Source organism: Podarcis muralis, chromosome 6 (assembly GCF_964188315.1).
Source record: "Podarcis muralis chromosome 6, rPodMur119.hap1.1, whole genome shotgun sequence".
Taxonomy (NCBI): Eukaryota; Metazoa; Chordata; class Lepidosauria; order Squamata; family Lacertidae; genus Podarcis; species Podarcis muralis.
Window position 1 is genome coordinate 78,108,608 of NC_135660.1, and position 26,978 is coordinate 78,135,585.

The 26,978-nt window shown below is 41.9% G+C and overlaps 1 protein-coding gene across 3 annotated transcripts in view; it reads right to left on the minus strand.

Moving 5' to 3' along the window:
• The window catches only part of NRG3 (neuregulin 3), a 611,592-nt gene that overhangs the window by 82,265 nt on the left and 502,349 nt on the right, over nt 1-26,978 (minus strand). For 2 of the 3 annotated variants that reach the window (XM_077930602.1, XM_028729231.2), the window contains exon 4: nt 24,151-24,177. The exons of the other annotated variant lie outside the window; for it this stretch is intronic. In XM_077930602.1, the coding sequence (XP_077786728.1) occupies nt 24,151-24,177 (27 nt within the window). The remainder of the gene's footprint in view (nt 1-24,150; nt 24,178-26,978) is intronic. 3 annotated transcript variants of the gene reach the window in all.

Sequence of the window (26,978 nt, forward strand, 5' to 3'; positions counted from 1 at the left end):
AAGGATTCCGGGGGGCGTGGCCCTGTCCAAAGCCTAGGGAGGTGAGGGCCTAAGGCACGCCCCTGAGCGGTGACCCTGGGGGAGTTCCTAGTTGATGTGCATCAGCAGAACTCCCCCTACTGGTTGTTAACCCTTCCCAGACTTCAAGCAGACAGGCCGAAGTCGGATATAGTCAGTTAGGACCAATGCCTAAGCCAATACCGCTCATCACCTGTAACCAATAAAGCTGTGGCCTTATTTAGCCCATTAACCTTAATAATTGTGTCATGTGTCATTATTTCCATTGTGAGAAAGGAGAGTGAAGCAGAGACTACAATCCCATGCCCCCTAGCAGGAGCATCATTTTCAAATTAAGGACAGGGCCTCTAAATACTGATTACTTTATTTATCCCCATACTATTCCCAAGACAAAGTTGCCATCGTCATTTTTTTGCCTCTAAGGGGAGTGTGAGGAAGCTCCGACAGGCAGTGGGGTTGAGCTTGACTCATATTTGGAGATGTCTGAGAGCCCAGGTCAAACTTGTGGTTTTCCACGATAGGTGACATTATTGCCCCAGTACTGAATGTGTTCTCATCCTTACATGCACTAGATGTTAATATGTAACATCTTGTGCAACATTTCACTCTCTCATTGTTTGTGTGTGTGTGTGTGGGGGGGGGTAACTTTATTTGGAATACTTAATATGAAACTGCAAATTTGCAATTTCACTCCCAGAAGTGGAATTCGTGCTTATTTGCAGCATTCCCAAAAATGACCATACAAAACCACAACTTTTGATGCTGCTGAAGAGCGAGCATGAAGACGGAAAGAAGATGAGATGGGGGGGGGGGAGATGCAGAAATATATGTCTTATTATACAGTATAGCAAGTTCATAGCTTACCAATAAAGAAATAAAAGAAGGCGGCCAGCAAAGTAAATGCAAGGTGTTAATGTATTCATTCATGCATAATGCAAGAAATATAAGATTACAATTCTGGGTAGGATTTCCCCCCCCCCAAAAAAAAAAAAGCAATATGGAGACTAAAAGAAAATTATTATCATTATTTTTAAAAAGTAAATAAATAAGTTTACCATAATGAACTGCAGAAGAGCCCTCTACAGTGAAGTAGATAGACATGCAATCCTTGTTCATTAGAATCATTGGGGCTTTGCCATTTATTCCAATGGGACAAAGACTTCAACAGCCCAGGTCTGTGATAAAAAGATGCCCTTATAAACAATAGCTGAACAGCAAAGTGGCAATTCCTTGAACCGAAACCCACAGGGAGAAAGACTATCTTCACAACTAAGCTATCAACACAAGGGGCATTATTACGTTAGTACGCTAAACACACACACAAAGTACTGAAGGAAGAAATGAAGAGATTGAAGAGAAGAAATTGAGCAGGCAATAAATATGACAAAGGGATAGTAGGCTTGATGGATGGTGTTCACTGCTGGAACCATACAAAAAGGATGTTGGAAGTGCAGTGCTCTGAAACAGTGTTATGGGTAGAGAATTCCAAACTAGATAATTAACATGTTATTACTGACATGTTTAATATTAATAAGAATGAGATTCTTTCACAGATGTGGATTGCAAAATATTTTCGAGAGCCAGAGTTCTGAACTATTTTGGTTTTTGCACAGTTGGTCAAAGGGCCCCAATTTTAGTCTTCCCCAATCTGGTGCCCTCTAAATGGGCTAGAACTCCATCCCTGACTATTCACCATGTCGGCCAGGAGTGCCAAGTTGAATAAAATATTGTAGGGGGAGATGTAAGCTCCACCCCACACAATTGATCACATGACACAGTACACACACACACACACACACCATTTGAAGGGCAATGCCCATTAGCTTTTCCATGATCACTGCAGATGGTGACAGCAGCCACGAAATTAAAAGACTCCTGCTTCTTGGGAGAAAAGCAATGACAAACCTAGATAGCATCTTAAAAAGTAGAGAAATCACTTTGCCAACAAAGGTCCGTATAGTAAAAGCTATGGTTTTCCCAGTAGTGATGTATGGAAGTGAAAGCTGGACCATGAAGAAGGCTGATCGCCGAAGAATTGATGCTTTTGAATTATGGTGCTGGAGGAGACTCTGGAGAGTCCCATGGACTGCAAGAAGATCAAACCTCTCTATTCTGAAGGAAATCAGCCCTGAGTGCTCACTGGAAGGACAGATCGTGAAGCTGAGGCTCCAGTACTTTGGCCACCTCATGAGAAGAGAAGACTCCCTGGAAAAGACCCTGATGTTGGGAAAGATGGAGGGCACAAGGAGAAGGGGATGACAGAGGACGAGATGGTTGGACAGTGTTCTCAAAGCTACCAGCATGAGTTTGACCAAACTGCGGGAGGCAGTGGAAGACAGGAGTGCCTGGCGTGCTCTGGTCCATGGGGTCACGAAGAGTCGGACACGACTAAACGACTAAACAACAAAGCCCATTAGCTTTGGGAGGCGGCCCCCTCAAATATTTTCTTGGAGTGGTGAAGGCATCTGAGCTGCTAGGGGTTGGTCCTGTGACGCTGGCTGGTGCTGATGGAAGCTGCAGTCCAAAATATGTGGAAGGAACCAGGCTGTGGAAGGCCAATATGAAAATTTACACATATGACCTAAGAGCATACGGAGAGCCAAGTGGGATCAGATCAAGGGCTCCTCTACTTTACTATCTTGCTTCCTTAAGTGACAGGTTACAGGCTTCTGGGAAGCTCACACTTAGGATAGAAAGCAACCATTTTTTGTTCCAGTGTTGCGGTTCCCCAAACTGCTTTTGACTTGGGATGAGTGGCACACTGCCAAGTCTAAGGAGATTACTGCTGATCCCACTCACATATCTTCGCATATCTGCTACTCTGTCCAATTCTGGTTGCTTCAGAAGCACCAGCTGCCAAGGAGGGGAACGAGTTAGGAAGAACAGGGAGTAAGGGAATACACCTAAACAGACTGCGGCAGGAGAAGATTAAAATCAAATAGAGCAATCAAAACAAATCAATACCCAGGTAAAATAAGAGGAATGAATGAAGCACAGAGAGTCAATGTAAAAATGAATTGGTTTGGAATAGGGGTATGATATGGAGGAGAGAATCTGCCATGCAATCCGCTCACAAGAATTAGCAGTAGGGGGACATATATAATCAATAATTCTGTCTGCTTTCTATATCATTTTAGTACATGCAATGTTTGATTTATGTAGCTACTGCATTATCTAAACATCCACGTCCTTTCCTTTTACAGAGCAAATGAAGATCTATCCCTCTGAATGTGACACCATATTTATTTTGACCTACTTTTGACATAAGGGGACACTGGCTTGGCTCACACACATCAAGCTCAACCAAACCCCAGCTTAACATGGGCATGAGAGTATGTTGGCTCCTGGAGAGGAGATACTTTCTGCTTCACTCCTCATGGTGGTTTGGCTGCTGCACTGGGAGATCTGGTGAGGGAGTAGGAGGCCCCATCTATTTGAGGCGAATAGCTTGCCATCTTATTCTCTACAAACAGAGCTGGCCCTTCTCTCTGGCCGAGTAAGGCAGTTGCCCAAGGCAGCTTATCTTGGATGTTTTGAAAGAGCACTGAAATGACTCTTATTGTATATTTCACTCCCAGGGGATGGGACTTTCAACCTCAGGTGTCGCAATAGCTTGGTCAACTTTGGGCACTATGCACCTTAATTTTGGGTGGGTGGCATTTGCTCTTCCACGTCATGCAGCAAAATGTCCTGGGCTGGCCCTCAATATAAATGTTTCTACAAAGAAAGGATGAACGAGTCCAACAAACTGGAGGACTGAGCCCCCAACTCCCCGCACCAGAGGCAGATTTAGGGCAGTGCGTCCAGTTCAGCTGCACTGGGTGTCAAGGCTAGGGGGTGCCCCAGAGCACAGCAACTATGACAGTGATTTGAGCAGAACAGAAGGCGAGGCGTGGGAGCTGCTGAATTTTCGCCTCGCTCAGGGTATCACTGACATTCAAAACAGCAAAGCCCACCCCTGCCTGCACTATCATCTTCCCTTCTACATGGCTGCTACACATCCATTCCCATCTTCCCCATGTCCCAAAGTAAATCAGTCCAACTCACTCCCTATTGCCATTCTTTATACCTCCAAGACAACACCCTCAAAAAACCCCACACCCCTCCTACAGTACACCTTTGCAAGGCAGTGCTGGCAAACAGCTCCTCTCACTATGTGCAGCATCATGGAAAGTTGTGCTGCAGTGGCTGCATGCTTGAGACTGGAACTGAGGCCCACCCCTGATCTCTGGCACCCTCATTGGCCCCATGCCCTAAAGGTGGCATCTGATTGGCTGAACTATTGCCACTCTTTCTCTGGCGCCATGATTCAGTTGAAGATGGTGAATGTAGCTGTTGTGCATTGTGCCTGTTACCTGTCATGCAATCACCAATGTCGTACTTTGGTCTTGCCGTCCAGCCATAACGGCACCACAGCAGACAACAGCCCCCCCCCCAACAGCACACCCAATTTCTTCAGTATTAGCCCTAAGCAGTTGATGTGGAAAAGACAAGCTCTCAAGGCAGAAACACTAAGAAGCAGAGGCCTGTTTCGCATACAGAGCCCAAGAGCAGCCAAAGCAGTGATGCGCTGGGCCAGTTTAAAGATGGTGGGCTGTTAGGTGCATTGTTGACTAACAAAAAGCATATATCCACACGAGCACTTCATACAGTAACATTGGTTCCAAAGGCTTTTAAGTGATCATAAACCTATTTGCTCAAGCTACTCATCCACCACGACCCCAGGTGACTGATGTGAATGAGACCTATTTGCACTGGCATTTATGCAGAAAAGCCTCATTTCTTCCCAAAGTCTGAGGCTTCTCCTGACATTCTGCCACGTGGCCAACCGACACGGTATACAAAACTGTAGAACATGGTCTTTATGATGCCATTCACCAAATTAACAAGGATTCTCTCTTTCTGTTTGCTAGCTGCTAGATAACGGCAGTCTCCATGAGATTGACTGAATATCCCTAAGAGATTGCTCCAAGCTGCATTATTTGCAATGTATGTGGGTTGCAGCCCAATTAACTCTCGTGGAATATGGGAGCTTTCTGTATCAACAGCTATTAGTAAGCAGCAACACTGAATGTTATAGGCTTATTAATAACACAGAATGGCTTAAACACCTTCGCAGAATGATTACCAACAATAACCTGAAATTGTAGTGCCAAGGGTGTGAAATGTGGGAGGTACTGCTAACCGGCTAGGTCTGTTTCCTCACATTTCAAAGCAAGCATAAATGCATAAAAGACGACTTCAGCTATCACATGCGAAAGATACCTCTTTTTGTCTGTAAAAGCAGATTTGCACAGAGCCCCCCAGTCATAAATAGCAATGCCACTTCTTCCCTCTGATTTCTGGCACTCTTGGAACTGCCTACTCCCATGTTGAAATCAAAGAGGACGTAGGAACAAGGAAGAGCGAAGAACAAGGTGAATGGAAAATAAGTTTTGACCATACCTCAGGACTAGAGAGCTCACACACAGGAGGAACCCTGTAAATGTTCAGAAAATCAGAAATGTTTTGCTCAGAGTTCCCTAGTTGAAACCCAACTGAGAAGTCACTCGTTTTTTCTGCCTTTCTGTTATTTTTATTTTATTTGTTTGGCCTGCTTCCATTAAAAATATATAAAAGAAAACTTTAAAAAAAATGTTATTAAAGAGAGAATTCAATGTTTCAATGAATTTCAGTGTTTCAGTTCAATAAAGGTGGGAGGCTATTGGGGTCTTTTTTGTTACCATGCTATGTATTTTTGTGTTTTTATATTGTAAACTGCCCTGTAATCCTCAGGTGAAGGGTGGTATTGAAATTTAATAAATAAAAATTTCCTCAAATTGTGGGGTAGGCCCTGGTGGAGGGCAAGGTTCTAGGGAGGGGGAAAGAGTGGCTGGGGCAACCCAGCCAGATGGGCAGGCTATAAATAATAAAATTATTATTGTTATTATTATCTTGCAGCAGACAAAGCTCAATGCACTTACCTTCCAGCAGCAGCAAGGATTTAGCACTGTAGCCAGCAATACTGCTATGATAGCCATGAATGTTTGGCCTTCAGGTGCAGCTGCCTCATGTGATTAAGTCACAAAACTACAGGTTGGGGCAGCTTCATTTGCAGTTAAGTACCCTCAGGCAGCCATTGGACGCACCTGGGCAGCAAGGGATATGTTTGTATGGAATTGTAGGCAATTCTGCCTAATATACAAATCTTTGCAAAGCAATTGCCCATAATACAATGCATATGTGTATGTTACTTTTACTAATGCATGCATTTTAATCCACGCTTTAGCCTAGTCCATGCATTTTTTACACACATTACTTGGCTGGAGAACTGCATTGCAAAATTCAGAGAAATGTAACTATCAAAGGACGGCTGTTTTCATTTTCATGCTGTTTTAGAAAGCGCAGTTTAGCTGGGTTTGCTTTTATATGCAAACTGAATCAAATTTCTTCTCTATCCCTACCTGGTAGGCACAGGTGACCAGGAATTGTAAAAGAGGCAAGTAAATTGGCAGGCAGGGGGAAGGGAGGAAGGGATTTGTCCAATTCTCCTCAACCAGTCCACTTGCTTTCCACACTGGCTACGGAGGAACAGAAGCCTTTCCTTAAGTTCTCTCCCTCCTTAACCAGCCTGTTTGCTAGAAGACTTTTTAAAATGATTATCATTGGCCAGCTAAGAGCTTAATATCCTATATTTCCATGCTGGCTGTGGAAAGTGGGTTTGCCCTCCCACCCCCAGCATAAAAACATATCCTACCAACCTTTAAGTTGGGGAGTAAACAAATTGTAGCCCAGTAGCTTTTTGTGGGCTAATTAATGAATCAATATACAGTGATATATTGTATATACATATGCTTCAGGTTACATATGCTTCAGGTTACACACTCTGCTAACCCAGAAATAGTCTTCAGGTTAAGAACTTTGCTTCAGGATAAGAACAGAAATTGGGGTCCGGCGGCGCGGCGGCAGTGGGAGGCCCCATTAGCTAAAGTGGTGCTTCAGGTTAAGAACAGTTTCAGGTTAAGAACGGACCTCCGGAACGAATTAAGTACTTAACCTGAGGTACCACTGTACAACTGACTGTCAAAATTAGCTTTACAAATCTGCATTAGAAGGAGCGGCATTTTCCCAGCATTCTATCGCACTAGGAACCAAAGCCTCTGCAAACGTTCTGAGGTTAAGGAAAAATAAACAGAAGGAGAGTACATAGGGATGAGCACACTGCTCTACCTTTCTCCATCACTGTTTCTGTAGGCCTCAACTCACAGAGCAAGATTGTGTGAAGTTGGTGCCTCTATGGGTACAGGAGAAGTTTTGGGAATCCAGAATTTTCACAGATACTGTTGGGTCCCTGCTTCTCCTAGTCACTTCCCTTCAACTGAGACTTCTGGGATCAGTTGATGGCAGGGACTGCAACTGGTGTGCACATCCCTACTCACTCCTCTCAGACATCTACACTTCATGGAAAAGCCTGCATAAACCTTATGAAACTCAACACCAGCCTGCAGAAAGATGTCTTAAAGACTAGATTCAAAAGCTGTCACTTCAACGGTACTCTTTTACTTACTCCCATGCAAGTACACAGTGACCATGCAGTAGATTGCTGTTGTTGGGAAAACTGATTGGTTTAATCCATATGTTTCTGCTGATACTTGATCATTCTGAAATGTTCTGTTCTTATTCCTCCCCTCTTAATTCCCTGTACATTTTGAAATCAGTGAGCTTTTTTGCATTGTGTTTGGTCAACCTCTGAGAAACACTGTAGTATCAAAGGTGTAAGGTTGGAGTTGGATAGGGGAGATGCATACCAAAAACCACACTGTCCTGAAATCCACAGAGTGACTTTAGACAAATCTCTTTCTCATTATAGGCTGCAATCCTAACCCTGTCATCTGAGCGTAAACCCCACTGAATTCAATCAGACCTATTGCTGAGTATGGATGGGCAAATCCAACAATTTTAGTTTCTCATTTTTCCATGCCAAGCCTACATTTAAATCTATCTTTGCTGAACAAATGTAGTGGATATAGAAAAGACCAGCACAGAGGCAAAGATGCCATTGTTATGGCTTCATTAATATCCCATGGAACTGCATCTTATAGTAAGTAAAATGTTCCTTTGTTTCTCTAAAACTGATTAACCGACTTAACATTGGTGTATTCATTTTCTAGGCATTCATATTTTATGAACTCAGCAATTTAACTCACGTTGCAACCCCAGTTTTTCAACGGTTGTATCATTTGCAGTGACAAGAGGAGCCATTCTAACTGCAAATGAGAAAAACTTCAAAACGCCCCTCTCAACATTACAGTAAGTCTGAGCTAATTTGTTCTTTAGCAATGACTCCTAGTAACTGCACTTCATGGCTAATATCCATCATCTCAGTCCACTAATCCAAGCTACCAATGGATTAAGTTTATGGAAATGCAAAGTAAGGGGGGAAGCAAAGGCTTGGGAGCAGAGAAAGCAAACTAGAAGGGAGATGCAAGGGGAGAGAATGAGACTGCTTACTTCTTGCACATATTCATTCATATGTCACATTTATTTATTAGATGTATCCAATTGTCATCCAAGGGCTCATGGTACACTAAGTTCTCTAATTACATACTCTCAGGAATACTATGTGGAAATGGGGGGGGGGGGAGAGAGAAAATGTCTGAGGTCACATCCACAGCATACATTTAAAGCACAAGGCTTCCCCCAAAGAATTCTGGGAAATATACCTCTCACATAGCTACCATTCCCAGCACTCTCAACAGTTTAGTTCCCAGGATTCCATGGTGGGACAAATATGCTTCAGGTGTGCTTTAAAAATATGGTATGAATGTAACCTTGCTCAGGGCTGCCCAATGGGTTTTCTGGCCAACTGTGGACCTGAATTCCCCACATCCAGAGGCAGGACTCTGGGCCAACATTTCTTGAAATGTTAAGACTTGGAGCATAGGGTTCCTCCAGACTGAATTTGGAGGGGCACACTCTTCAAATGCTTTAAAAAATATACATATATTTTCTCAATCAGCTTACTAAATGATGGACAGGCATCCTCCTTGCAATGTACAAGACTGATAGTTAATTTTTTATTTATTTTTATTTATTTTGTTTTCATACTGCTCTTCCTCTCAGTTGGGAGGCTTCTGATTTATCTACGCTTCCCGCATCAGACAAGTGTCTGGAGTGACGCTCTGAAATTCCCTTGTGCCTGGCAGATGCAGGTTGCATCAGGGAATCTTGGTGCATTCTTCTTACCTTCTTCAGGATGAAGGCACTACCCATATACTTGCAAACAGAGGGAGGATAGATCCTCTTCAACCAGAGGGTCATAAAGTAGTAGATGCACTTTTTGAGAATTCTAAGGAAAAATCATCTTCCGCAGAAACTGCTGCTTGCCTTCTATCACTGTGCCATTGAGAGCGTGCTCACTTATGGCTTATGTGTGTGGTACGGAAGCTGTACTACCCAGGACAGGATGGGGTTGTGCAGAGTTGTTAAGGCAGCAGAGAGCATTGTTGGCAGATTTATGCCACAAGGTGCCATAGGAAGGCACTGGACATAGTAAAAGATCCATCGCATCCTGGTCACTGTCTCTTCGAGCTCCTGCCGTCGGGACGGAGATACAGGACGATGAAGACAAGAACGAGCCGTCTTAAGAACAGCTTCTTCTCCAGAGCGATCTCGGCCCTGAATGGGAAGCCTGGACTTTGAAAGTCATCTAATCTTCCTTGCTGTATTATACTGTATTGTTTTAATTAGTGTTTTTATAGTTGTTTTGATTTTGTGTGGAGTGCCCTACCTGGGTGGATGGAGCAGCCAAGTAATTTCATTGTCCCCGAGAGGGGGCAATGACAATAAAGATTTATTATTATTATTATTTATTATTATTATTATCCAGCATAGCACATCAATTTTTCAAGGCACATTTCAGCCACTTTCATGGTACGCTAATGAACCATCCTGAATTACGCCAATCCTGAATGTTCACTCTGGGACCCATCACAGACACCCTTTGCCCTATAAGTTAAGAGAAAGCAGGCCGAAAAGTCTCTACAGCAAGGGCTGGTTCTGTCTCGTAGGCTAGACTGCCAGAGATATGTGGAAAAGAATTAAGAGTTGTACCAGGACATTCATGCATTAAATGTAGGTCAGCGCAAAACCTTCCAAAGTATTTTTGTGAATATTTACAAGTTGTCGAAATGTGATATCAGATGAGGCGCCTGCAATTGGTCATGAAATCAGATGCACAAGTGTTGAGAAGGGCAGGATTTTTCAAGATTTCCACTCGTACTGTATGTGGTTCACCATTTGAAGACACAGTGGCCTCATTTAATTGTGCATGGTTCATCAATCTAAAGCACAGACTGAACTGTATTATTTCGAGATTAGAAGTGATGTTTTATAATAATAATAAAATATCCTTTCTCTTGTTAAAACATATTCCCTCAACAACAAAAGTTATAGGGATACATGGATATACAGTGGTACCTCAGGTTACATACGCTTCAGGTTACAGACTCCGCTAACCCAGAAATAGTGCTTCAGGTTAAGAACTTTGCTTCAGGATGAGAACAGAAATTGGGCTCCGGCGGCACAGCAGCAGCAGGAGGCCCCATTAGCTAAAGTGGTGCTTCAGGTTAAGAACAGTTTCAGGTTAAGTACGGACCTCTGGAATGAATTAAGTACTTAACCTGAGGTGCCACTGTATTGATATAATTGTTCTTCTATTCAGAACCAGATATTCAGATTCAGCTTACTGTGAACCTATCCATGTTCAACCAGACATCTCTATTGGATATATTTCTCCATTCATTAGACAAATCTTGTATAAGCACTTTTTTCATGGATCCATAATTACTTTAACTGTCACTATATTCCAGTGCTTGGGGGAAAGTTCTGTTATCGTTCCAGCAGGCATTCTAAGTAATAGTTTCTGTTGTACAGTGCTTAGAAACTATGGCGTTAAGTGGTATATCCATTGTAGAAATAAACAGATATTTGGGACAACTGTCAATTTATAATGTGGAAATGGGCTTTGTAGGTTGCTTGCATAAAGACGTGGGTGGTAGTGATGATGTAAGGAGACCGCAAAATAAAGAACTGAAACCAAGAGAGAGAGTATTTTATTTAGACTCAGCACACACATCAGCAAGCAACAACAACAGCATTAGCCACATCACAGCACATTTTCTCCTCTTGCATTCCACTTCCTCTGAAAAGAAAAGAAAAACATTTTTTTAAAGCAAACAGTTGACTAAGATTTTTCAATTTCAATTGTCTAAATTGTTTCCCCAGTTAACAAAAACAAAAACAAGCAAACAAAAACCCCTGGTGGATGCATATTACTTTCTTTTCTGTCCCACATGCAGCCACGGCACCCACTATTTCTAAGCTGAAAATCCTTCCCTCCCCAATTCACTGATTCATTCTAAGCTGGCAGATTTGTGGTGTGTTTCAGCGACTTACCCCCCAAGTGGTTTGGGGGCACAAGATGACTGGGTAGCGCCATCATTTTGCCTTTCATTGTTTTGTTCAGGTGTGGTTTTGATGCTGCCATAAGCAGCGCTGGCAAGTCGTGTGTGGGTATTGCCGCAAGGGAGTCGAGAATGGCACTCAGACATTTGGCTCCACTGGCCATTTGGATCTCCTTCCATCTCACCCCTATGTCCAAAATTTGGGCTGGGAAAGCTCTCATATTAGAACTTTGGGCTTGCTTTCTCCTTCCGCACTTACCTGCAGGAAATTACCTTCTTTCAGCTTGTTACTTTTTTTCCACGGAGGAGAGAGCCATCATGGCTATTAGCCATTATGCCTATGCTCTGCCGCTGCAATAAGGAGGCATTATGCTTAATACCCATTGCTGGAAGCCACAGGAAGGCAGAGTGATTGGGGCTTGAATTCTGCTTGTGGGTTTCCTGCAGGTATCTGGTTGGCCATTATGAAAACAGGATGCTTGATTAGATAGGCTGCTTCTTATGTTCTGACTTGAAACAAGACTTTACTGGAAGCTAAAAGCATGGGCTTTATATGAATCTGGTTGCCTCTCCCAAGCTTCACTGCATGTGTTGTCTGAAATAGTCCTAAGGTAGTGCTGGTCTCTTATTCTCTTGATTACAGGAATGATTAGGTGGAACCCTGAACAGTTTAAATCATTTACAGTCATACCTCGGGTTGAATGTGCTTCGGGTTGAGCGTGTTCGAGTTGTGCTCCGCGACAACCCAGAAGTAATGGAGTGTGTTACTTCTGGGTTTCAGCACTTGCGCATGCGCAGACGCTCAAAATGACATCACACGCATGCACAGAAGCGGCGAAAAGCGATGCGCATATGCGCAGATGTGCCGTCGCTAGTTACATTTGCTTCTAGATGCGAACAGGGCTCCGGAACAGATCCCATTCGTATCCAGAGGTACCACTGTAATCATGTAACACTGTAAAGTGAATTCATACACGTTATTCTGGGGCTTACCATTTCGCTGTAGCGGGATGCAAAATGCAAGGTCCAGTTGCTTTCTAGCTGAAGCACATGATATGATGGTGGAGAATCACTCCTGGATGTGTGAATGTAACAAAAATGTTGACATCTTCTAGATTCCTATAGGAAAAAATCCTGTGCCCCTAAGAGCAGAGAATAAAAATTAACACATTTAAACTGAAACAAAGTAGAATGTGTACAAAACAGGCGGTGTCTCTACTTACCTTTGTAGGAAATGTCACATCCCAGGAAAATGCACCAGCAGTAACTGTGCTGCTTCTCTTCTGACCACGTGTCTGGGACTGAATATTTCACCATGAGTTAAACAAAGCCTTAACTGAGAAGAAATGTCACTTAGAGAAGAGTCAGTGTTACAAGATAGGGGCAAGTCTTCCTGTGATCTTCATGCTTTTAAAGTTCTAATCCAGAAACCCACTGCTCCCAAGAATACTTGTACAAATGGAGGAATGTTAATTTCGAAGCTCTTTCATTTCTTATTTTTCCAATCCTATATTCATTTCTCCACATTTCCACATCAGTCTGTGAATTTCTTTTGAAGTTCAGCATTTGAGTGCATTTCTTTCCTAATATAATTTTTTTGTACATGCAATTTTGAAAAAAAATGCACATTTCTGTAAGCAATTTCCCCTAATGTGATACTGCAATGTTATATTCATTAACGTATGCATTTTTAAACCATTGCTTAGCTGGAGACCTGCAACACAAAATCTGGAAGTGTGCGAATTTTAGAAGCTAATCATGTCTAGGTTCATATACAGTTTCAAGAAAAGCAAATTATATAGTTTATCATTAAAATGTTAAGAAAATCAAATTTCTCTCCCATCCCTAATTATGTCAGTTGAAATCCAAACTCGTCCAAGCAAATGTGTTCCGAATCGAAGTACTTAGTGGCTTCTTTCACATAAATCCTCACCGAAGTTGAAATCTGAAATGCATTCTTAAAACACATAAACCACTATTCCTTAAAAAGCACTTGAGACAACGAGCAACATTTTTTAAAGACTGTATTAATTTCATCATTAATGGAGAGCTGGTGTGATTTAGTGAAGTGAGTAGGCTTATGAGAAGGCCTGTGAAGAAGGAAGTTCCTAGTCCACTGCTTCTTCTACCAAAACTCACACTTGGTGGTCTTAAGAACATAGGAAGCTGTCTTATACAAAGGCCACTTGGTTTGGCATTGTCTACACTGACTGGCAGTGTACATACAGGAGCATTAACAGCCCACATCTGAAAGGGTTCCACCTTTGAACACTCAAAACCTCTATACAAATGCTAAGCATTACTACTAATCTAAGCTTTTCAACTGTTGGCTTCATAATATTCCCCTGAATTCCAATACCTGGAGAATGCTCCTTATTGATTCCTTTGAAGATGACTCACCTTACATCATGTTGACACCTGGCAAATGACAGATGGGCAGCCCCGCCTATCTGCCAAAGTGATCTGCAGGAGGTCAGGGTGAGCTCAAGTTCCGGCCTGCTAGGTGGGTCCTGTTTTCCATTCCTGGACTAAATGCCCATTCCCTAATCTCATGCTTGGTATCATTTTGGAGGTCTCCCTGCCTGTTAGGTGGACTTTCTTCTAAGTCCCCCTGTCAGGACTGGATATTCAGTATGAACAAACGTTCTGAGAAATAGATAACATAATTAATTGCTTTTAGCTGTCATCATCTATCAAGCACTGTGCAGTTCTTTGTACATGATGTTGATAGCCCCAGAATTAAAGTGTTGTTAATATAATGTATTTGTTACCTTCTAACATGAGTCACACTTTTGTGATACTGAATTCTTAAGTACCTAGAGAAAAAAACTATGTAAGTCTTGCAGCTCATCACAAATTCCCAGTGTCATATCTTTGGTATTTCTAATGTCAAATCCTTTGTACAGTGGTACCTCGGGTTAAGTACTTAATTCGTTCCGGAGGTCTGTTCTTAACCAGAAACTGTTCTTAACCTGAAGCACCACTTTAGCTAACGGGGCCTCCTGCTGCTGCCGCACCGCCGGAGCCCGATTTCTGTTCTTATCCTGAAGCAAAGTTCTTAACCTGAAGCACTATTTCTGGATTAGTGGAGTGTGTAACCTGAAGCGTATGTAACCTGAAGCATATGTAACCCGAGGTACCACTGTACTGTTATAGACCTATCATGCCAGACAGCAAGATGGACAGAGTAGCAAGCAGGGCAGGCAAATATATTTAATGTCTTGTGCAGCTGATTTTTTGGTTGCAAAATAGCATATATCGTTTGAAGAGTTTTGCTGATCTCATCGTTAGCAGAGGCAACCTCTGTGGCTTGGTAAAATTAAAGTTTGACCGTAACCATTGACGGTATAATTCAAGGTGACCAATTAAATTTAGCTAAGCATGTCATGTACTTTCAGAGCCTGATTCCCAGTGTTACTGTGGTAATGTTCACTTGCAATTATCCGTGTGCTTAGAAATGGGGGAGGATGGTACACATTAGCCAAGGGAGGAAAACGAAAGAAAGGAAAGCACTGATTTTCACTTCTCCCCTGCCTTCCAGAAGTGCCTGCAAATGAAACAAAGGCACCCTTTCCCTTTTCTCCCACCCTCACGTTTTTGCATGCAAGCTTTAGCTGAAGTTTAGTTAGACACATTTGGTGGAGGGAAGAGGGGAGGCAATGATGTTTTTTGTAGGCAAAAATTGTCCCTCCGGTGTTGAAGTCTTAATATTGCGTTGAGGTTTCTTTGGGAAGTAATGGTCTCCTCTTAAATATGGTTCTGAGGTTTTTTTTATGAATGTCAGCATTAATAATAATAATAATAATAATAATAATAATAATAATAATAATAATTTATTTATATCCTGCCCTCCCTGGCCAAAGCCAGGCTCAGAGTGGCTAACAAAAAGTAAAAATAGCACAGTGTACATAAAATCACACAGTCAATTAATTAAAATACATTCTAAAATCAATTCAAAATCAAATTAATGGCAACCATTGGGCTATAGTTCTATGAGAGTTCTATGATTACAGAAGGAGAGAGGGGGTCAGACTGTGCCTTGGCTAAAGGCCTGGTGGAACAGCTCCATCTTGCAGGCCCTGCAGAAAGATTTCAAGTCCCGCAGGGCCCTAGTCTCTTGTGACAGAGCATTCCACCAGATGATCTCTGATCATACTCAGTTGATCAGCTCAGAAAGGAGGAAGAAACAGGAGGAAGTGAAAAGGCAATACCAAAAAGGTTGAAAAGGAAAAAGATGAATATTCACACAAACCAAAGCCTGACTCGGGAACTCCTCTATCTATAGGGCCCACATGAGGTTTAATCAGTGCTAAACAGACAACTATCCCTTCTCAGAGAAACTGGATTCTAAACGTTTTGCTGTTGACAGTTTTGTTCCTCATGTAGTTGGAATGTTACAAACCATCACATCAGCTCAGCTCATTAGTGCCAGAGGCTTCATTGTCAAAAATACAATATAGCATAACTGACATTTCATTATTTGATTATAAAACTCACAGAACAGACCCAGAGAGGCGCCTCCCAACATAACCCGGACTAATTTTCCAACATGGAACGTGAAGGATTTTGCTGAATTTTTCCTGAGTGGCACTAATAAGATTCAAATAAACCTTTAGGAAGATTTATATATGCTAAGCTCTATTTCAGTAATCTTGACATTGTAAAAATGCCAGATGCCAGTTTGTTCGGCGGAAACACCTGCTGAAGTGCTATATTCATGCTACGGCAATATTTAGTTTAGAGTCACACATGGTCTGGCTTTATGCCTTTCGTGCATAAAATTGTTTATGGTTTATGCTGTTGACATTGGTTTGGTCACAGGCTTAGGAGGATGCTCCTTCAGAATAACAATTACATGTCGACTGCCAGTGAAATGTTCCACCCTGCCGTGGTTCAGAAAGGATTGGAATAACAGTGACTTTGTACAGTCCATGTAAGTGGTAAAAATATTTGCATCAGGGAGAAGAAACATGCAAATTCTGCTTTTAAAGAGCTTTCTCTTCCCCACTCCACAATTTAATGTTCTCTGGCTGTCCCTATTAAAATTTAAAACATGCATTTGAGTGCCACCCTTTGGATTTAAGCCCTCTGCCCCCAAGTCTCTAGAAAGCCATTCCACTTCTGAGTGGGATGGTGTTGTGGTTATACAGGTACCACTGTATAAGCTGTGGCTCTCCCAATGTTAGTGCTGATTTAGGGCATTCCCCCATGCCTATGAAGCTTCAAGGAGCTCCAATGAGGTTTGCCATGTGAACATAAAACCCACATTACAAATGCATCAGCCTTGCTTTCTCTCCCTCGTGATGTGGGAAAGTGGTGTGAACTTTGCTCACATCACATATTTGGAAACCCTCTACATTTTGAATTAAAGCAGTGCTTTTCCAACCTCTTTATCTTTGAGGAACTCCTCCCATATCAGCATCTAACAAACCTGCATGTGTTAGCCACAGAAGCATCACATATTGCAAGGGATTCTGGGAATGTTCTAGATTTCACAGTTGGTTCTCATTCGGTGATGGGTCAGGTCTGCTGTATGTTTGTTGGGTCTCAACAAAATAAGATAACATTCGAGGCCACACCCTACTCTCTTGTGTCACTGTACGCTGCTGGGGAAGATTAGAGGAGGTGAGCACCCTGTTTTCCCAAGGAAAGTTAAGCACCATTAGGGATGAGGGAATCATCGCTGAACTCAGATTCCAAAGTAGGCTCACCTGCTTCAGTTCAAGTGGATCATGACTTTGGTCAGTTCACAGTCCACTTCAGAATCCACAATATTACTGATTCCTTTACAAGGACATACGGGGGTTGCTCACTGCCCCCACTCCTCTAAAAATGTTTTTGAAATATACTCGGAGTCGAGTGTGAATTTCATGCTCTTTATTCAGCTCATAGTAGCAATGAATGAAACTTTCCCCAAAACGCCTAGCTATATATACATTATTTACACAATGGCCCCTGCATGATTGGCTAATTCCAGGCTGCTCCTGTAGGCCAATCAGGTAGAGATACACCTCCTCCAGAAGCTTGATTGGCTGCTCCTGCAGGCAAATCAGGTTGCTGATTCACTTCATCCAGGAGCCTGATTGGCTGCTCCTGCAGGCCAATCAGGTTGCTGATTCACTTCCATCTGGAGCTGGATTGGGTGGCTCCTGTGGACCAATCAGACTGCTGCATTCTGGATCCTATTGTTCTAGGATTCAGCTCAGTACATAACAGTTTTTCTTCTTTCTTTTCAAAATAGAGTAGCCAGTCACCCACAGCCTAGAGCAGCTAATACACGGGGCTCCTTGCTGCTGCACACTTTGGGTGCAGATGCAGTAAGTGCCCTGTCATTTGATGACATCCCATCTCTCTCCAGAGGAACTTTGCTGGGGGGAAAACATGGCTGCCCCTCCCCAACACCTTTTTCTGTCAAATTCCGCCTGAGGGTGGCAAAACACTAGCACATTCCATCTCTCCCTGTGGGACTCGCTTCTGTATTCTCAAAGTGTGAGGCATCAAGGAGTCCCTACACACAACCCACTCCAGGCTGCAAGCTACCTTATGTCCTATTTGGAAAAGTTCAAAAGAAGATTCTGTTTTATTTGAGGGATGGGGGCAGTGTGCAACCCTCAGAGCACCTTGTAAGAACTTCACTTTTTATGTTTCTGCAGGATCTTCCATTAAAAATTCACCTGGAAAGTCACATGAATTGCTGGGATGGACTAGGGTTAAATGGGCCTATCCATCCCTTTGCACCATTACACCATTAATAATAAGTGCCCAATAAAGGAATCTCAGGGTTTGTGGAACACTGGTTTAAAGTATTGCAAAGGATTATATGTCGTAATCTAAACATATCTTCAGAAAATACCCAGTACCCACTATTGCTGGCTCCCAAAATGTCAACTGATAAGCAGTACGTGAAATTATTACTATTATTTTCTGTGGGAAATGAAAGCTGCAGCCCTCTATACAGTTACTCGCAAGTAAGTCCTGTTGAATACAGTGGGACTTACTTCTAAGAAGACATTCACAGGACTGCACTAAAGAAACATTTTATTTTATTATTATTTTTTGTAGAAAACAAACATCATAGAAGCCAGTGTCCAAATCCTTTCAAATAAGCTAACTTCCCACTCACAGTTTAACAGCTGTTTGCTCTGATTTTTATAAGGTTCCCTCATGAGTGTGTCAAAACAATGCTTTACTTCATGTCACCATTAGCATAGCTGTAAACAAACTGAGCCGGTGGTGGGAGAGCTTCTGTCTGAAATAATACGGGTAAGTGACATGTTTCGCTTGTGATTTTTTTTCCTGGAGAATTTTAGCTGACTATGTGCCTTGAGCATTTCAGACACTCTCAAAAGGGATTAGGCAAAGTGTCAGGGGAAAACACCGACAGATCTGTGTTTTCTAACCCAGAGAGGCATTGGCTTGAGATTGCTAAAAACAACAACAACAACAACAACAACAACAACAACAACAACAACAACAACAACAACAACAACAACAACAACGTTATATTATCTGATAGGCATTCACTGACACATGAGGTTTTGCCCTACAAAACACAGCCCTCCCATTGGTTTCTACAATCTCACACCAGTTAAATATCTAAGCTATGAGGATTCAGGTCTTGTAGACTAAAACACCATAGCCTAAGACACACTGACACAGGCATTAGCAGGTGCCTGCAAAGATACAGCAGTGTTTTGCAAGATTCAGTTTGGGCAGATCTAACTTCCTATTCTTGAGACTCAACTGCCATTCCTATTCTAACAGATTGCACTATGAGCCAAAAATGGCTTAGAAGACCATTTTGGGACATATTTTTCTTTTCTTCCGGAAACTATTGAGTCAAGTATCCTTCTTAGTTTCTCCACCTGAGAAAAGGGTCAGAATTTCAGGAAACAGTTAATATAATTTGGAATTATTTGACTAAGGTTAGAGGCAGCAAGGGGTTTGGTTCTAATCCTTCCATTACTCTACTTTTAGTCCACTGTTCCCTCCATCCATCAATATGACCTAACAATAGAGTCTCGTCCAATATTATGCAAACCAGAATTCCTCAAAGGGAAGTTTTCAGGGGTGGGGAGAATGCTGGAGTATTTCAACTCTATGCAACTCCATCACCTCAACTTTATTTGGAAAGAAAAGGCCCTGCTGCTTTGTTCTTCAGATGTTTAACCATGTGTACTTTTAGAAGGGAAATTTTGAGAAATCTTGATCTGTTTCCCTTCTAATGCCTAAAACAGGTTGTGTATACAAATTATTGCCTCATGCCTGGTGATTAGATCATTGGAAAGAGGCCTGCTGAAGGTAGAAGAAAGCTGAAATCCTACACACACTTACCTAGGAGTAAATCCCACTGAAGTCAATGCAACTTATTTCCAAGTTAACAGCTATAGTATTGTGTAGTAGAAGGCCCTTGTTGTTGTTCCTTTAACCAGTTCTAAGAGGCCTGTTGTTTGTAATCTTTGTGGCACCACTTCCTTGTCCACCCCTAATAAGGAACTGCATACCTCTGTGTGACCATATGATTAACTTCACATTATCATGAATATGTATTTTAATTTTTAAATCTTTCACTTCCTCATTTCCTTGAAATTCATCATCATATCCATTGCCTCATCCTTTGGCAATGTGTTTGCTTTGCAAGTAGGCTTGATGATGTTCAGAGCAATGGCTGCTCCTTAAACAGAGAGCCTTAATTTCCTTCAGCTCTGAAAACAGTAGCAGTACTGTACTCAGTATTTTAAATTTTTGCCATAGTAGTAAATGTGCATTAAATTTGGATTTTCACCGTGGACTCATATGATCCACTGTAATGGTTGCATGTTCAAGTGTGAAACAGTTACTGCTTCAGTTCTCCCAATATTGCTTCATCTAGAATGGTTACAGTTCTTCCTTATCAACATGCAGTTATATTTCAGTGTTTCTCATGTAAACAGTTGCTTTGGGCTGCCTGTATCTTTCTCAGTATTCTTTGGTGTTGTCTTCATTCCAAAAACACAATCTTATTCATTGCCCAGCTCTTGAATTCTTTTATTTGCTTGAAGCTGTGCTGTGTTTGTAGGCTTTTGCTTCTTTTGCGTCTTTAGGCATACTTTAAGAATAAATTCCCTTTCCCCCAGAAAACTCCACACTTTCCCATATGCAGGGAATGGGTTTTGTGGAAATCACCCCCACCCCAGAAGGGCAAGCTTCCTTTTCTGTCTCAGCCTCGGTACTTGATTTGCTTATTTTTGGCTGCCATCCTATACCCGCTTACCTGGAAATAGACTCCATTGAACTCAGTGGGACTTACTTTTGAGTATACATCTATAGCAGGCATGTCCAACTCTATAGAGACTGTGATCTACTCCCAGTATAATAAAACTGGGAGTGATCTACCCATTGACATCGCACACAGCTGTTGAGATTTTTTAGAGGGGGAGAGGAGAGGATGGAAGAGGATTGGAAGAAATTCAAGATATATCTACAAAAATACTGCAATCTGATTGAATGTTAAGCAGGATGCTAGATCATAAACAATTGAGCACCACTAAACTAGATGATTTAGGATGATAAGTAAGATCGAGATAATATAAATTTTTTCTTTTGGAGAATTATTAAATTAAAAATAAATAGATGGGACATAAGAATGCAAATAAGATGTTAAATTGCTGGTAAAAGTTTATAATGATGAAAGTGGGAGCGGGAGACGTGAGGGAGTCCAAAGAAGATGTGAAACTATGTCATGACATATGCTACATTGTGTACTATATATATTTGTATTTTAAACCTTAATAAATATTTTTTTAAAAAGAGATTTTTTAGAGGGGGGAGACCTCCTAAGTTGTTGAGCTTGTTTTTAGGGGGAGGGACCCTTGCATTAAATAGGTGGTAAAGGTAAAGGGACCCCTGACCATTAGGTCCAGTCGTGACTGACTCTGGGGTTGCAGCACTCATCTCGCTTTATTGGCCGAGGGAGCTGGCGTACAGCATGACTAAGCCGCTTCTGGCGAACCATAGAAGCTCACGGAAATGCCGTATACCTTCCCGCCAGAGCAGTACCTATTTATCTACTTGCAGTTTGACGTGCTTTCGAACTGTTAGGTGGGCAGGAGCAGGGACTGAGCAACGGGAGCTCACACTGTCACGGGGATTTGAACCGCCAACCATTTGATCAGCAAGTCCTAGGCTCTGTGGTTTAACCCACAGCACCATCCGCGTCCCTGCATTAAATAGCTCACCCTAAAGCAGGCTTCCTCAAACTCGGCCCTCCAGATGTTTCTGGCCTACAACTCCCATCATCCCTAGCTAGCCGCAGTGGCGTAGCGTGGGGAGTGCAGGGGGGGCCGGCCGCACCGGGCGCAACATCTGGGGTTAGGGCAAATGCACGGGTTACGGGGCGCAAATCCACAGGTTAGGGGGCGCAAATCCACGGGTTGGGGGCGCAAATTACTTTCCTTGCCCCGGGTGCTGACAACCCACGCTACGCCGCTGGCTAGCCGGGCCAGTGGGCAGGGATGATGGGAATTGTAGCCTCAAAACTTCTGGAGGGCTGAGCTTGAGGAAGCCTGCGCTTAAGTCTGCAGCTCTCACTCATTCACACACTTTAACCGCAGACGCAGGAAAATAAGGCATTCACTAAAGCACCGGCGCAATCGACCATGATCAACCAGGAACGCCACGGGATCGACTGATGGATCGCGATTGACTGGTTGGACATGCCTGATTGCACATTTAGGCAGCGATCACATGGACTTTAAGAATAAGCTGCTCAGAACACAGTGGGAAGTATTTCTGCACAGATTTGAAATACATGCCCCTTTTTCAGTCTGCAGCTTTTGATCTTCAGTACAGTGCCAGTCACTTGTATTTCAGTTACTTCCATGGCACATGCAAGATCTAGGAGTTCTGTTACTATACCACAAGCCAAAAGTGGTGCCCTCCAGATACAACTCCCATCAACCACAACCAGGGTGACCAATGGTCAGGGATGATGGGAGTTGCTGTCCACCAACATTTGCACCATGTTTGCTACTCCTGATGCAGCAACAGAATTAGAGAGTCCTGGCTTTGTCAGATGAGCTGAACTGCAATGTTGCATGAGCTTTGATCTGATCTCTTTATCAGTGTTTCCAAATGCTAAATGTCTCAGCCTCATATAGTATTCATCTATTCCCTCTGCAGCTGGCCATGTTGCTTTCCCAAGCATACATATTTTAAACTCAATCTTGGCTTTAGGGTCCAAATAATCTAAAGAGGCATTTTACGTCTGCTTGGAACTTCTCCTCCTGCATAATGCAAAGGGCAAAGCTCTTTTCCTGGTATTGTTACTGTAAAGGCCTAGTATATATTTTACAGTCCTTTTGTCCATTTTATCCCTCACCTTGTACCTGCAGTGCTATCCGAATGTACTTCCCATCATGAGGACATTGGCAGTCCTCAAGAAGCCACATTGCAATTGGAGAACTGACACCTGCAATTTGCACCTCTTCTGTTCCCCCAGAGAAGGAAGCCATTTTTTTCTGTCACTTGTTTGCTTTCCCAGTCCATTTCTAGGCTTGGATTTCTCATCTGTACTGATGTGCAAAAGCACAAGCAGCCCACCTGTCAACATTTGAAAGGAAGAGCCAAAAGTCCAAATGGCTTTTGCACAACTCAGCCACTCTTACAGTTTTTCCCCTTCAACGGCAACCCACACAGAATATTGCAGGGGAGGAGTCAGAAAATGCCTCCCTACTTCCAATTACCCATTTTGCTGAGATATGGGATTTGTTTGCTGGCAACGGGAGGGCTGGGAGGGGAGGACCTGTTGTGTCACGTGTGGGCAGATCCCATTTCAAGTTGGCCCTAGACTCAAAGGAATCTGGGATCAACTCTGAAATAGACCACACCCTTCTGAGACAGTGGTATATGCCTCTTGAGCCTACACCTACCCCCACAGTCAATATTGCTATGTTTTACCTCATTCACTAGATAGACTATTGCAGGAAACCCTCAGTTGCCTTCAACTAACATCTTTGATCCAACAGCTTTTAACTTGCTTTCTTTTCTCACCTCCACTTCTTCTGTGTGAGCTGCCTTCATCTGAAGTGACAGACACACCTTTTCAGAACATGCCACTGCACAACCAGTGTTACTGTTCTTCAAAACATGGCTTCTGTAAAAAATATATGGCTGACCAGTGGCTATGAACTCATAAGGTTGAGTTTCAGTCTCTCCTTATAAAATAGAAGGCTCTGTTTTATACGGGCACTTCTCGTTTATCTTCAAAAGGATTTTCTAAAGCTCACAATACATGTTGCAATTTTTATCTTTTATCACCCTGAAACTTTTTCAGCTCAAAGTGGCTCTCTCACAGCTGCTTTTTCATTTGTGAGGAGAAAGATGCAGGGTTCCCTCATCTTTCCTTTGCTTTCTACTCAGAGATGAGATGGCAACTCAGAGAGGAAAATTTTGAGCTGAAAATGACAGAAGAGGAATCTAAAGGAGCTTCTCCCCAATCTAAGCCCGAGATGCCCAATAACTCCTGAATAGTAGATAGTTGTCACAAAACTTTCATTTAAACGCAGCAGCTTTAGACCTTGTCATGACAAGTCATGGCAATGTTTGGAATCCTGCACAGTGCCTGAAATTCTTTCACAGAATGCAACACAATAGATTTTTTGAGGATTTAAATATGAACAGCAAATTTAAAAGAAAATTGAAAGCTTACCCATGAATTCAATTCCTAAATGGTGAGCTATACACCAAGGAAAGCATGTAAATGAAGGACAAAAGAAAGAGAAGGTAAACATTAGTAAGGAGCCATTGAAACCAAATACATTATTACAAGCTGTAAGCACAAAAACATTTGAGCCTCATTCATGGATGTATCAAAATTGCTAGGATACTCCCATATGACATAGAATGCTAGAATTTGGTACACATATAGTCCAAAAGCATTCCTGTTAATAGACAATACATATAATTGGGACATTTGTACACCTCTCCATCAAAGCAAGTGTACCCCAACATTGTTATGGAACTTCCACACTAAATCCTACATGTGTAGAATTCGTAGCACATACAGTCAAAAGATGCTGCTTCCCGGAAAAGGTTGCCAAATGTATATGAAGTATATCCCCTAAAAGTTGAAGTTTTCCATGTCTCCAAAAATATATTAAAAAACATATATTACAATACAAGGCACCATGATTAATAAATGCATTTAGAAATGACACACATTGGGGGCATGTTGGACTGCAGTGGGGGAGAAGAGGAAGGGGAAGCCCTATTATTTGTGGAAGAGAATTCTGACTTTTGCTTCACAGGATATCACCCATTTTAGGGTCCTTCACATCAACTAAAACCTGGAAAAAGATTATCCAAGACAATATGGTTACTTTACTTGAAATGTCTAGAAAGAGTGCAGTTATACACGTCTCCCTTTGTGTTTTGTTTTTTTCTTGTTTATGTATTTCATGCAAAAGGTTCTTTTCCTTCCCTTTCCTTCATTCTGTAGGAATTTATACTTGCAGGTATGGTAGCTGTTCTTTTGAATGACTGTACTTTAATCATAGTTATCATTGTTGTTGGCTTGACGTTTAAACAACTTACAATTGCTAAGCAACCTCAGAAATGCAGAGTACATCATGAGAGCAACAATGCAAACCTCAAAAGCTTTTCTCATAAGTGTTTCACACAATAGTTCGGCAGTGTTGGTTCAGCAATGTTCAGATGCTTCAGAATGTCCTGTACTTTCCAAAGTAGCTAAAAATAAATGCCACCTGGAAGAGAGACCTTCAGAACTCTGAATACTGATCATGTATGCTTTATATGGAATTATTTAAAATAGAACACTGCTTATCTCACAAGAAATCGCTCCAAGTGGTATCAGGAACCTTCAGAAACAAATATCTGCTTACATTATGTAAGTTTTCAGCCTGGTTTTTACACTGCTATGGCTACAATCCAGCTGGAAGTTCTCTTCTAAGGCCCACATAACACACCAATCCTTTCCTGACTTGCAATTTTCACACTCCATGTCTCCCCCAGCAGTAGCTTTCCTCCCTGAAGTTTTCAAATGGATGGAGAGCAACACATTATTTGAATTTCTACTGGGTAAAAGGATCCATTTGCTTTTGATCTAGATCTCCACTTCAGTGGGACTTGTTCAGGATAACAAACCTGTGAATTGTTTCCAGGATGTGTGCTTCTTGAGGTATATGTTTATTTTATAACAGACAATCAGCATCTGGAGAGCATCCAGTTAATAAGAGATGGATCAAATTTCATTTTGTCGTTCAGACTATCAATGGCTACAGGCAAGCCCCTTGCACCCACTGAAAAGTTCGCCAGGATAGCTTGAAGTTACAGAAATCCAGTTTCCATGGTGTTTTGATAGAAAATAATCATAGTGATGCATAATTTGCCAAACATTTCATATTGCCCACTGATCGTTCATGCAAATAGGCTCGCTTTTTGCTGTACTTTGATCACACACAAAAGCATACACAATGGCTCTGTTGGATAGCTAGAAAGGGCTAGGCATACCTTTCACTGAAATTAATGGCTTTCACCCCAGACCACTTAATCCTACACTGTAATGTTCTAAAATATATTTGTAGTGGTGGTGAGGCTGTGTGCAATGATTGACTGAAATGACAGAGTGGCTTAGGACTCTTAAGACTCTTGTTGACTTACTATGATGTCAAAGAGGAAGCAGGCTGAAAATCCTATGGGTGGAAGAGTAAGCAATAAGCAGCCTTGGAAAAGAGGACCAGAGGCCCCAGAAACATGGGTCAAGGTAAGGCAGAAAAGAGCTGGTAGAAAGGAGATGGGACTACAAGTAGAAGTATAGTGCACTGGGATCCACAATTAAATTCAAAATAAAACACTATATATTTGGCTGCAAGACTCTTGTCCCATTGATTTCAGTGGGACTTAGTCATGCCTAACTTTTTCTGGATTGTATCCCAGAGATGTGGAGAATCTCATTTATTTTTATTTATTTTTTTATTATAAATTTTTTATTGCGTTTCTTTCCATAGTTTTACAAGTTACAAACAAATAAAATGATTGCAAGAAACAAATTTTTCCTTTTTTTTTAACAACAAAAACAAACAAAGAACAACTTGGACTTCCCCACCCCTTCCGGTTCTGCGTTCTTTAAATTAACAATGTCAGCATTTTGTTACCTTATTTCGTACCTTATTGTAACTTTCAAATGTTATGTACCCAAATTCAATATATTATATCTCAATTTCAATACCTTTAAAATAAACATAACATGTTCGATTCAAATTGTCTCCTTTTCTCTTTTGTCACTTATTTTACAATTTACTTAACCATAATTGCTAAAGCATAACATTTCCTTATCATGCACTGTCTTAAGATTCATACAGCTTGTAATATTTTTGCAAATAATCTTTAAATTTTTTCCAGTCCTCCTCAATTGTTTCTTTATCCAGATCTCGGATTCTGCCGGTCAGTTCAGCTATCTCCATATAGTCCATCAACTGTGTCTGCCATTCCTCCAGCGTGGGCAAATCTTGTGTCTTC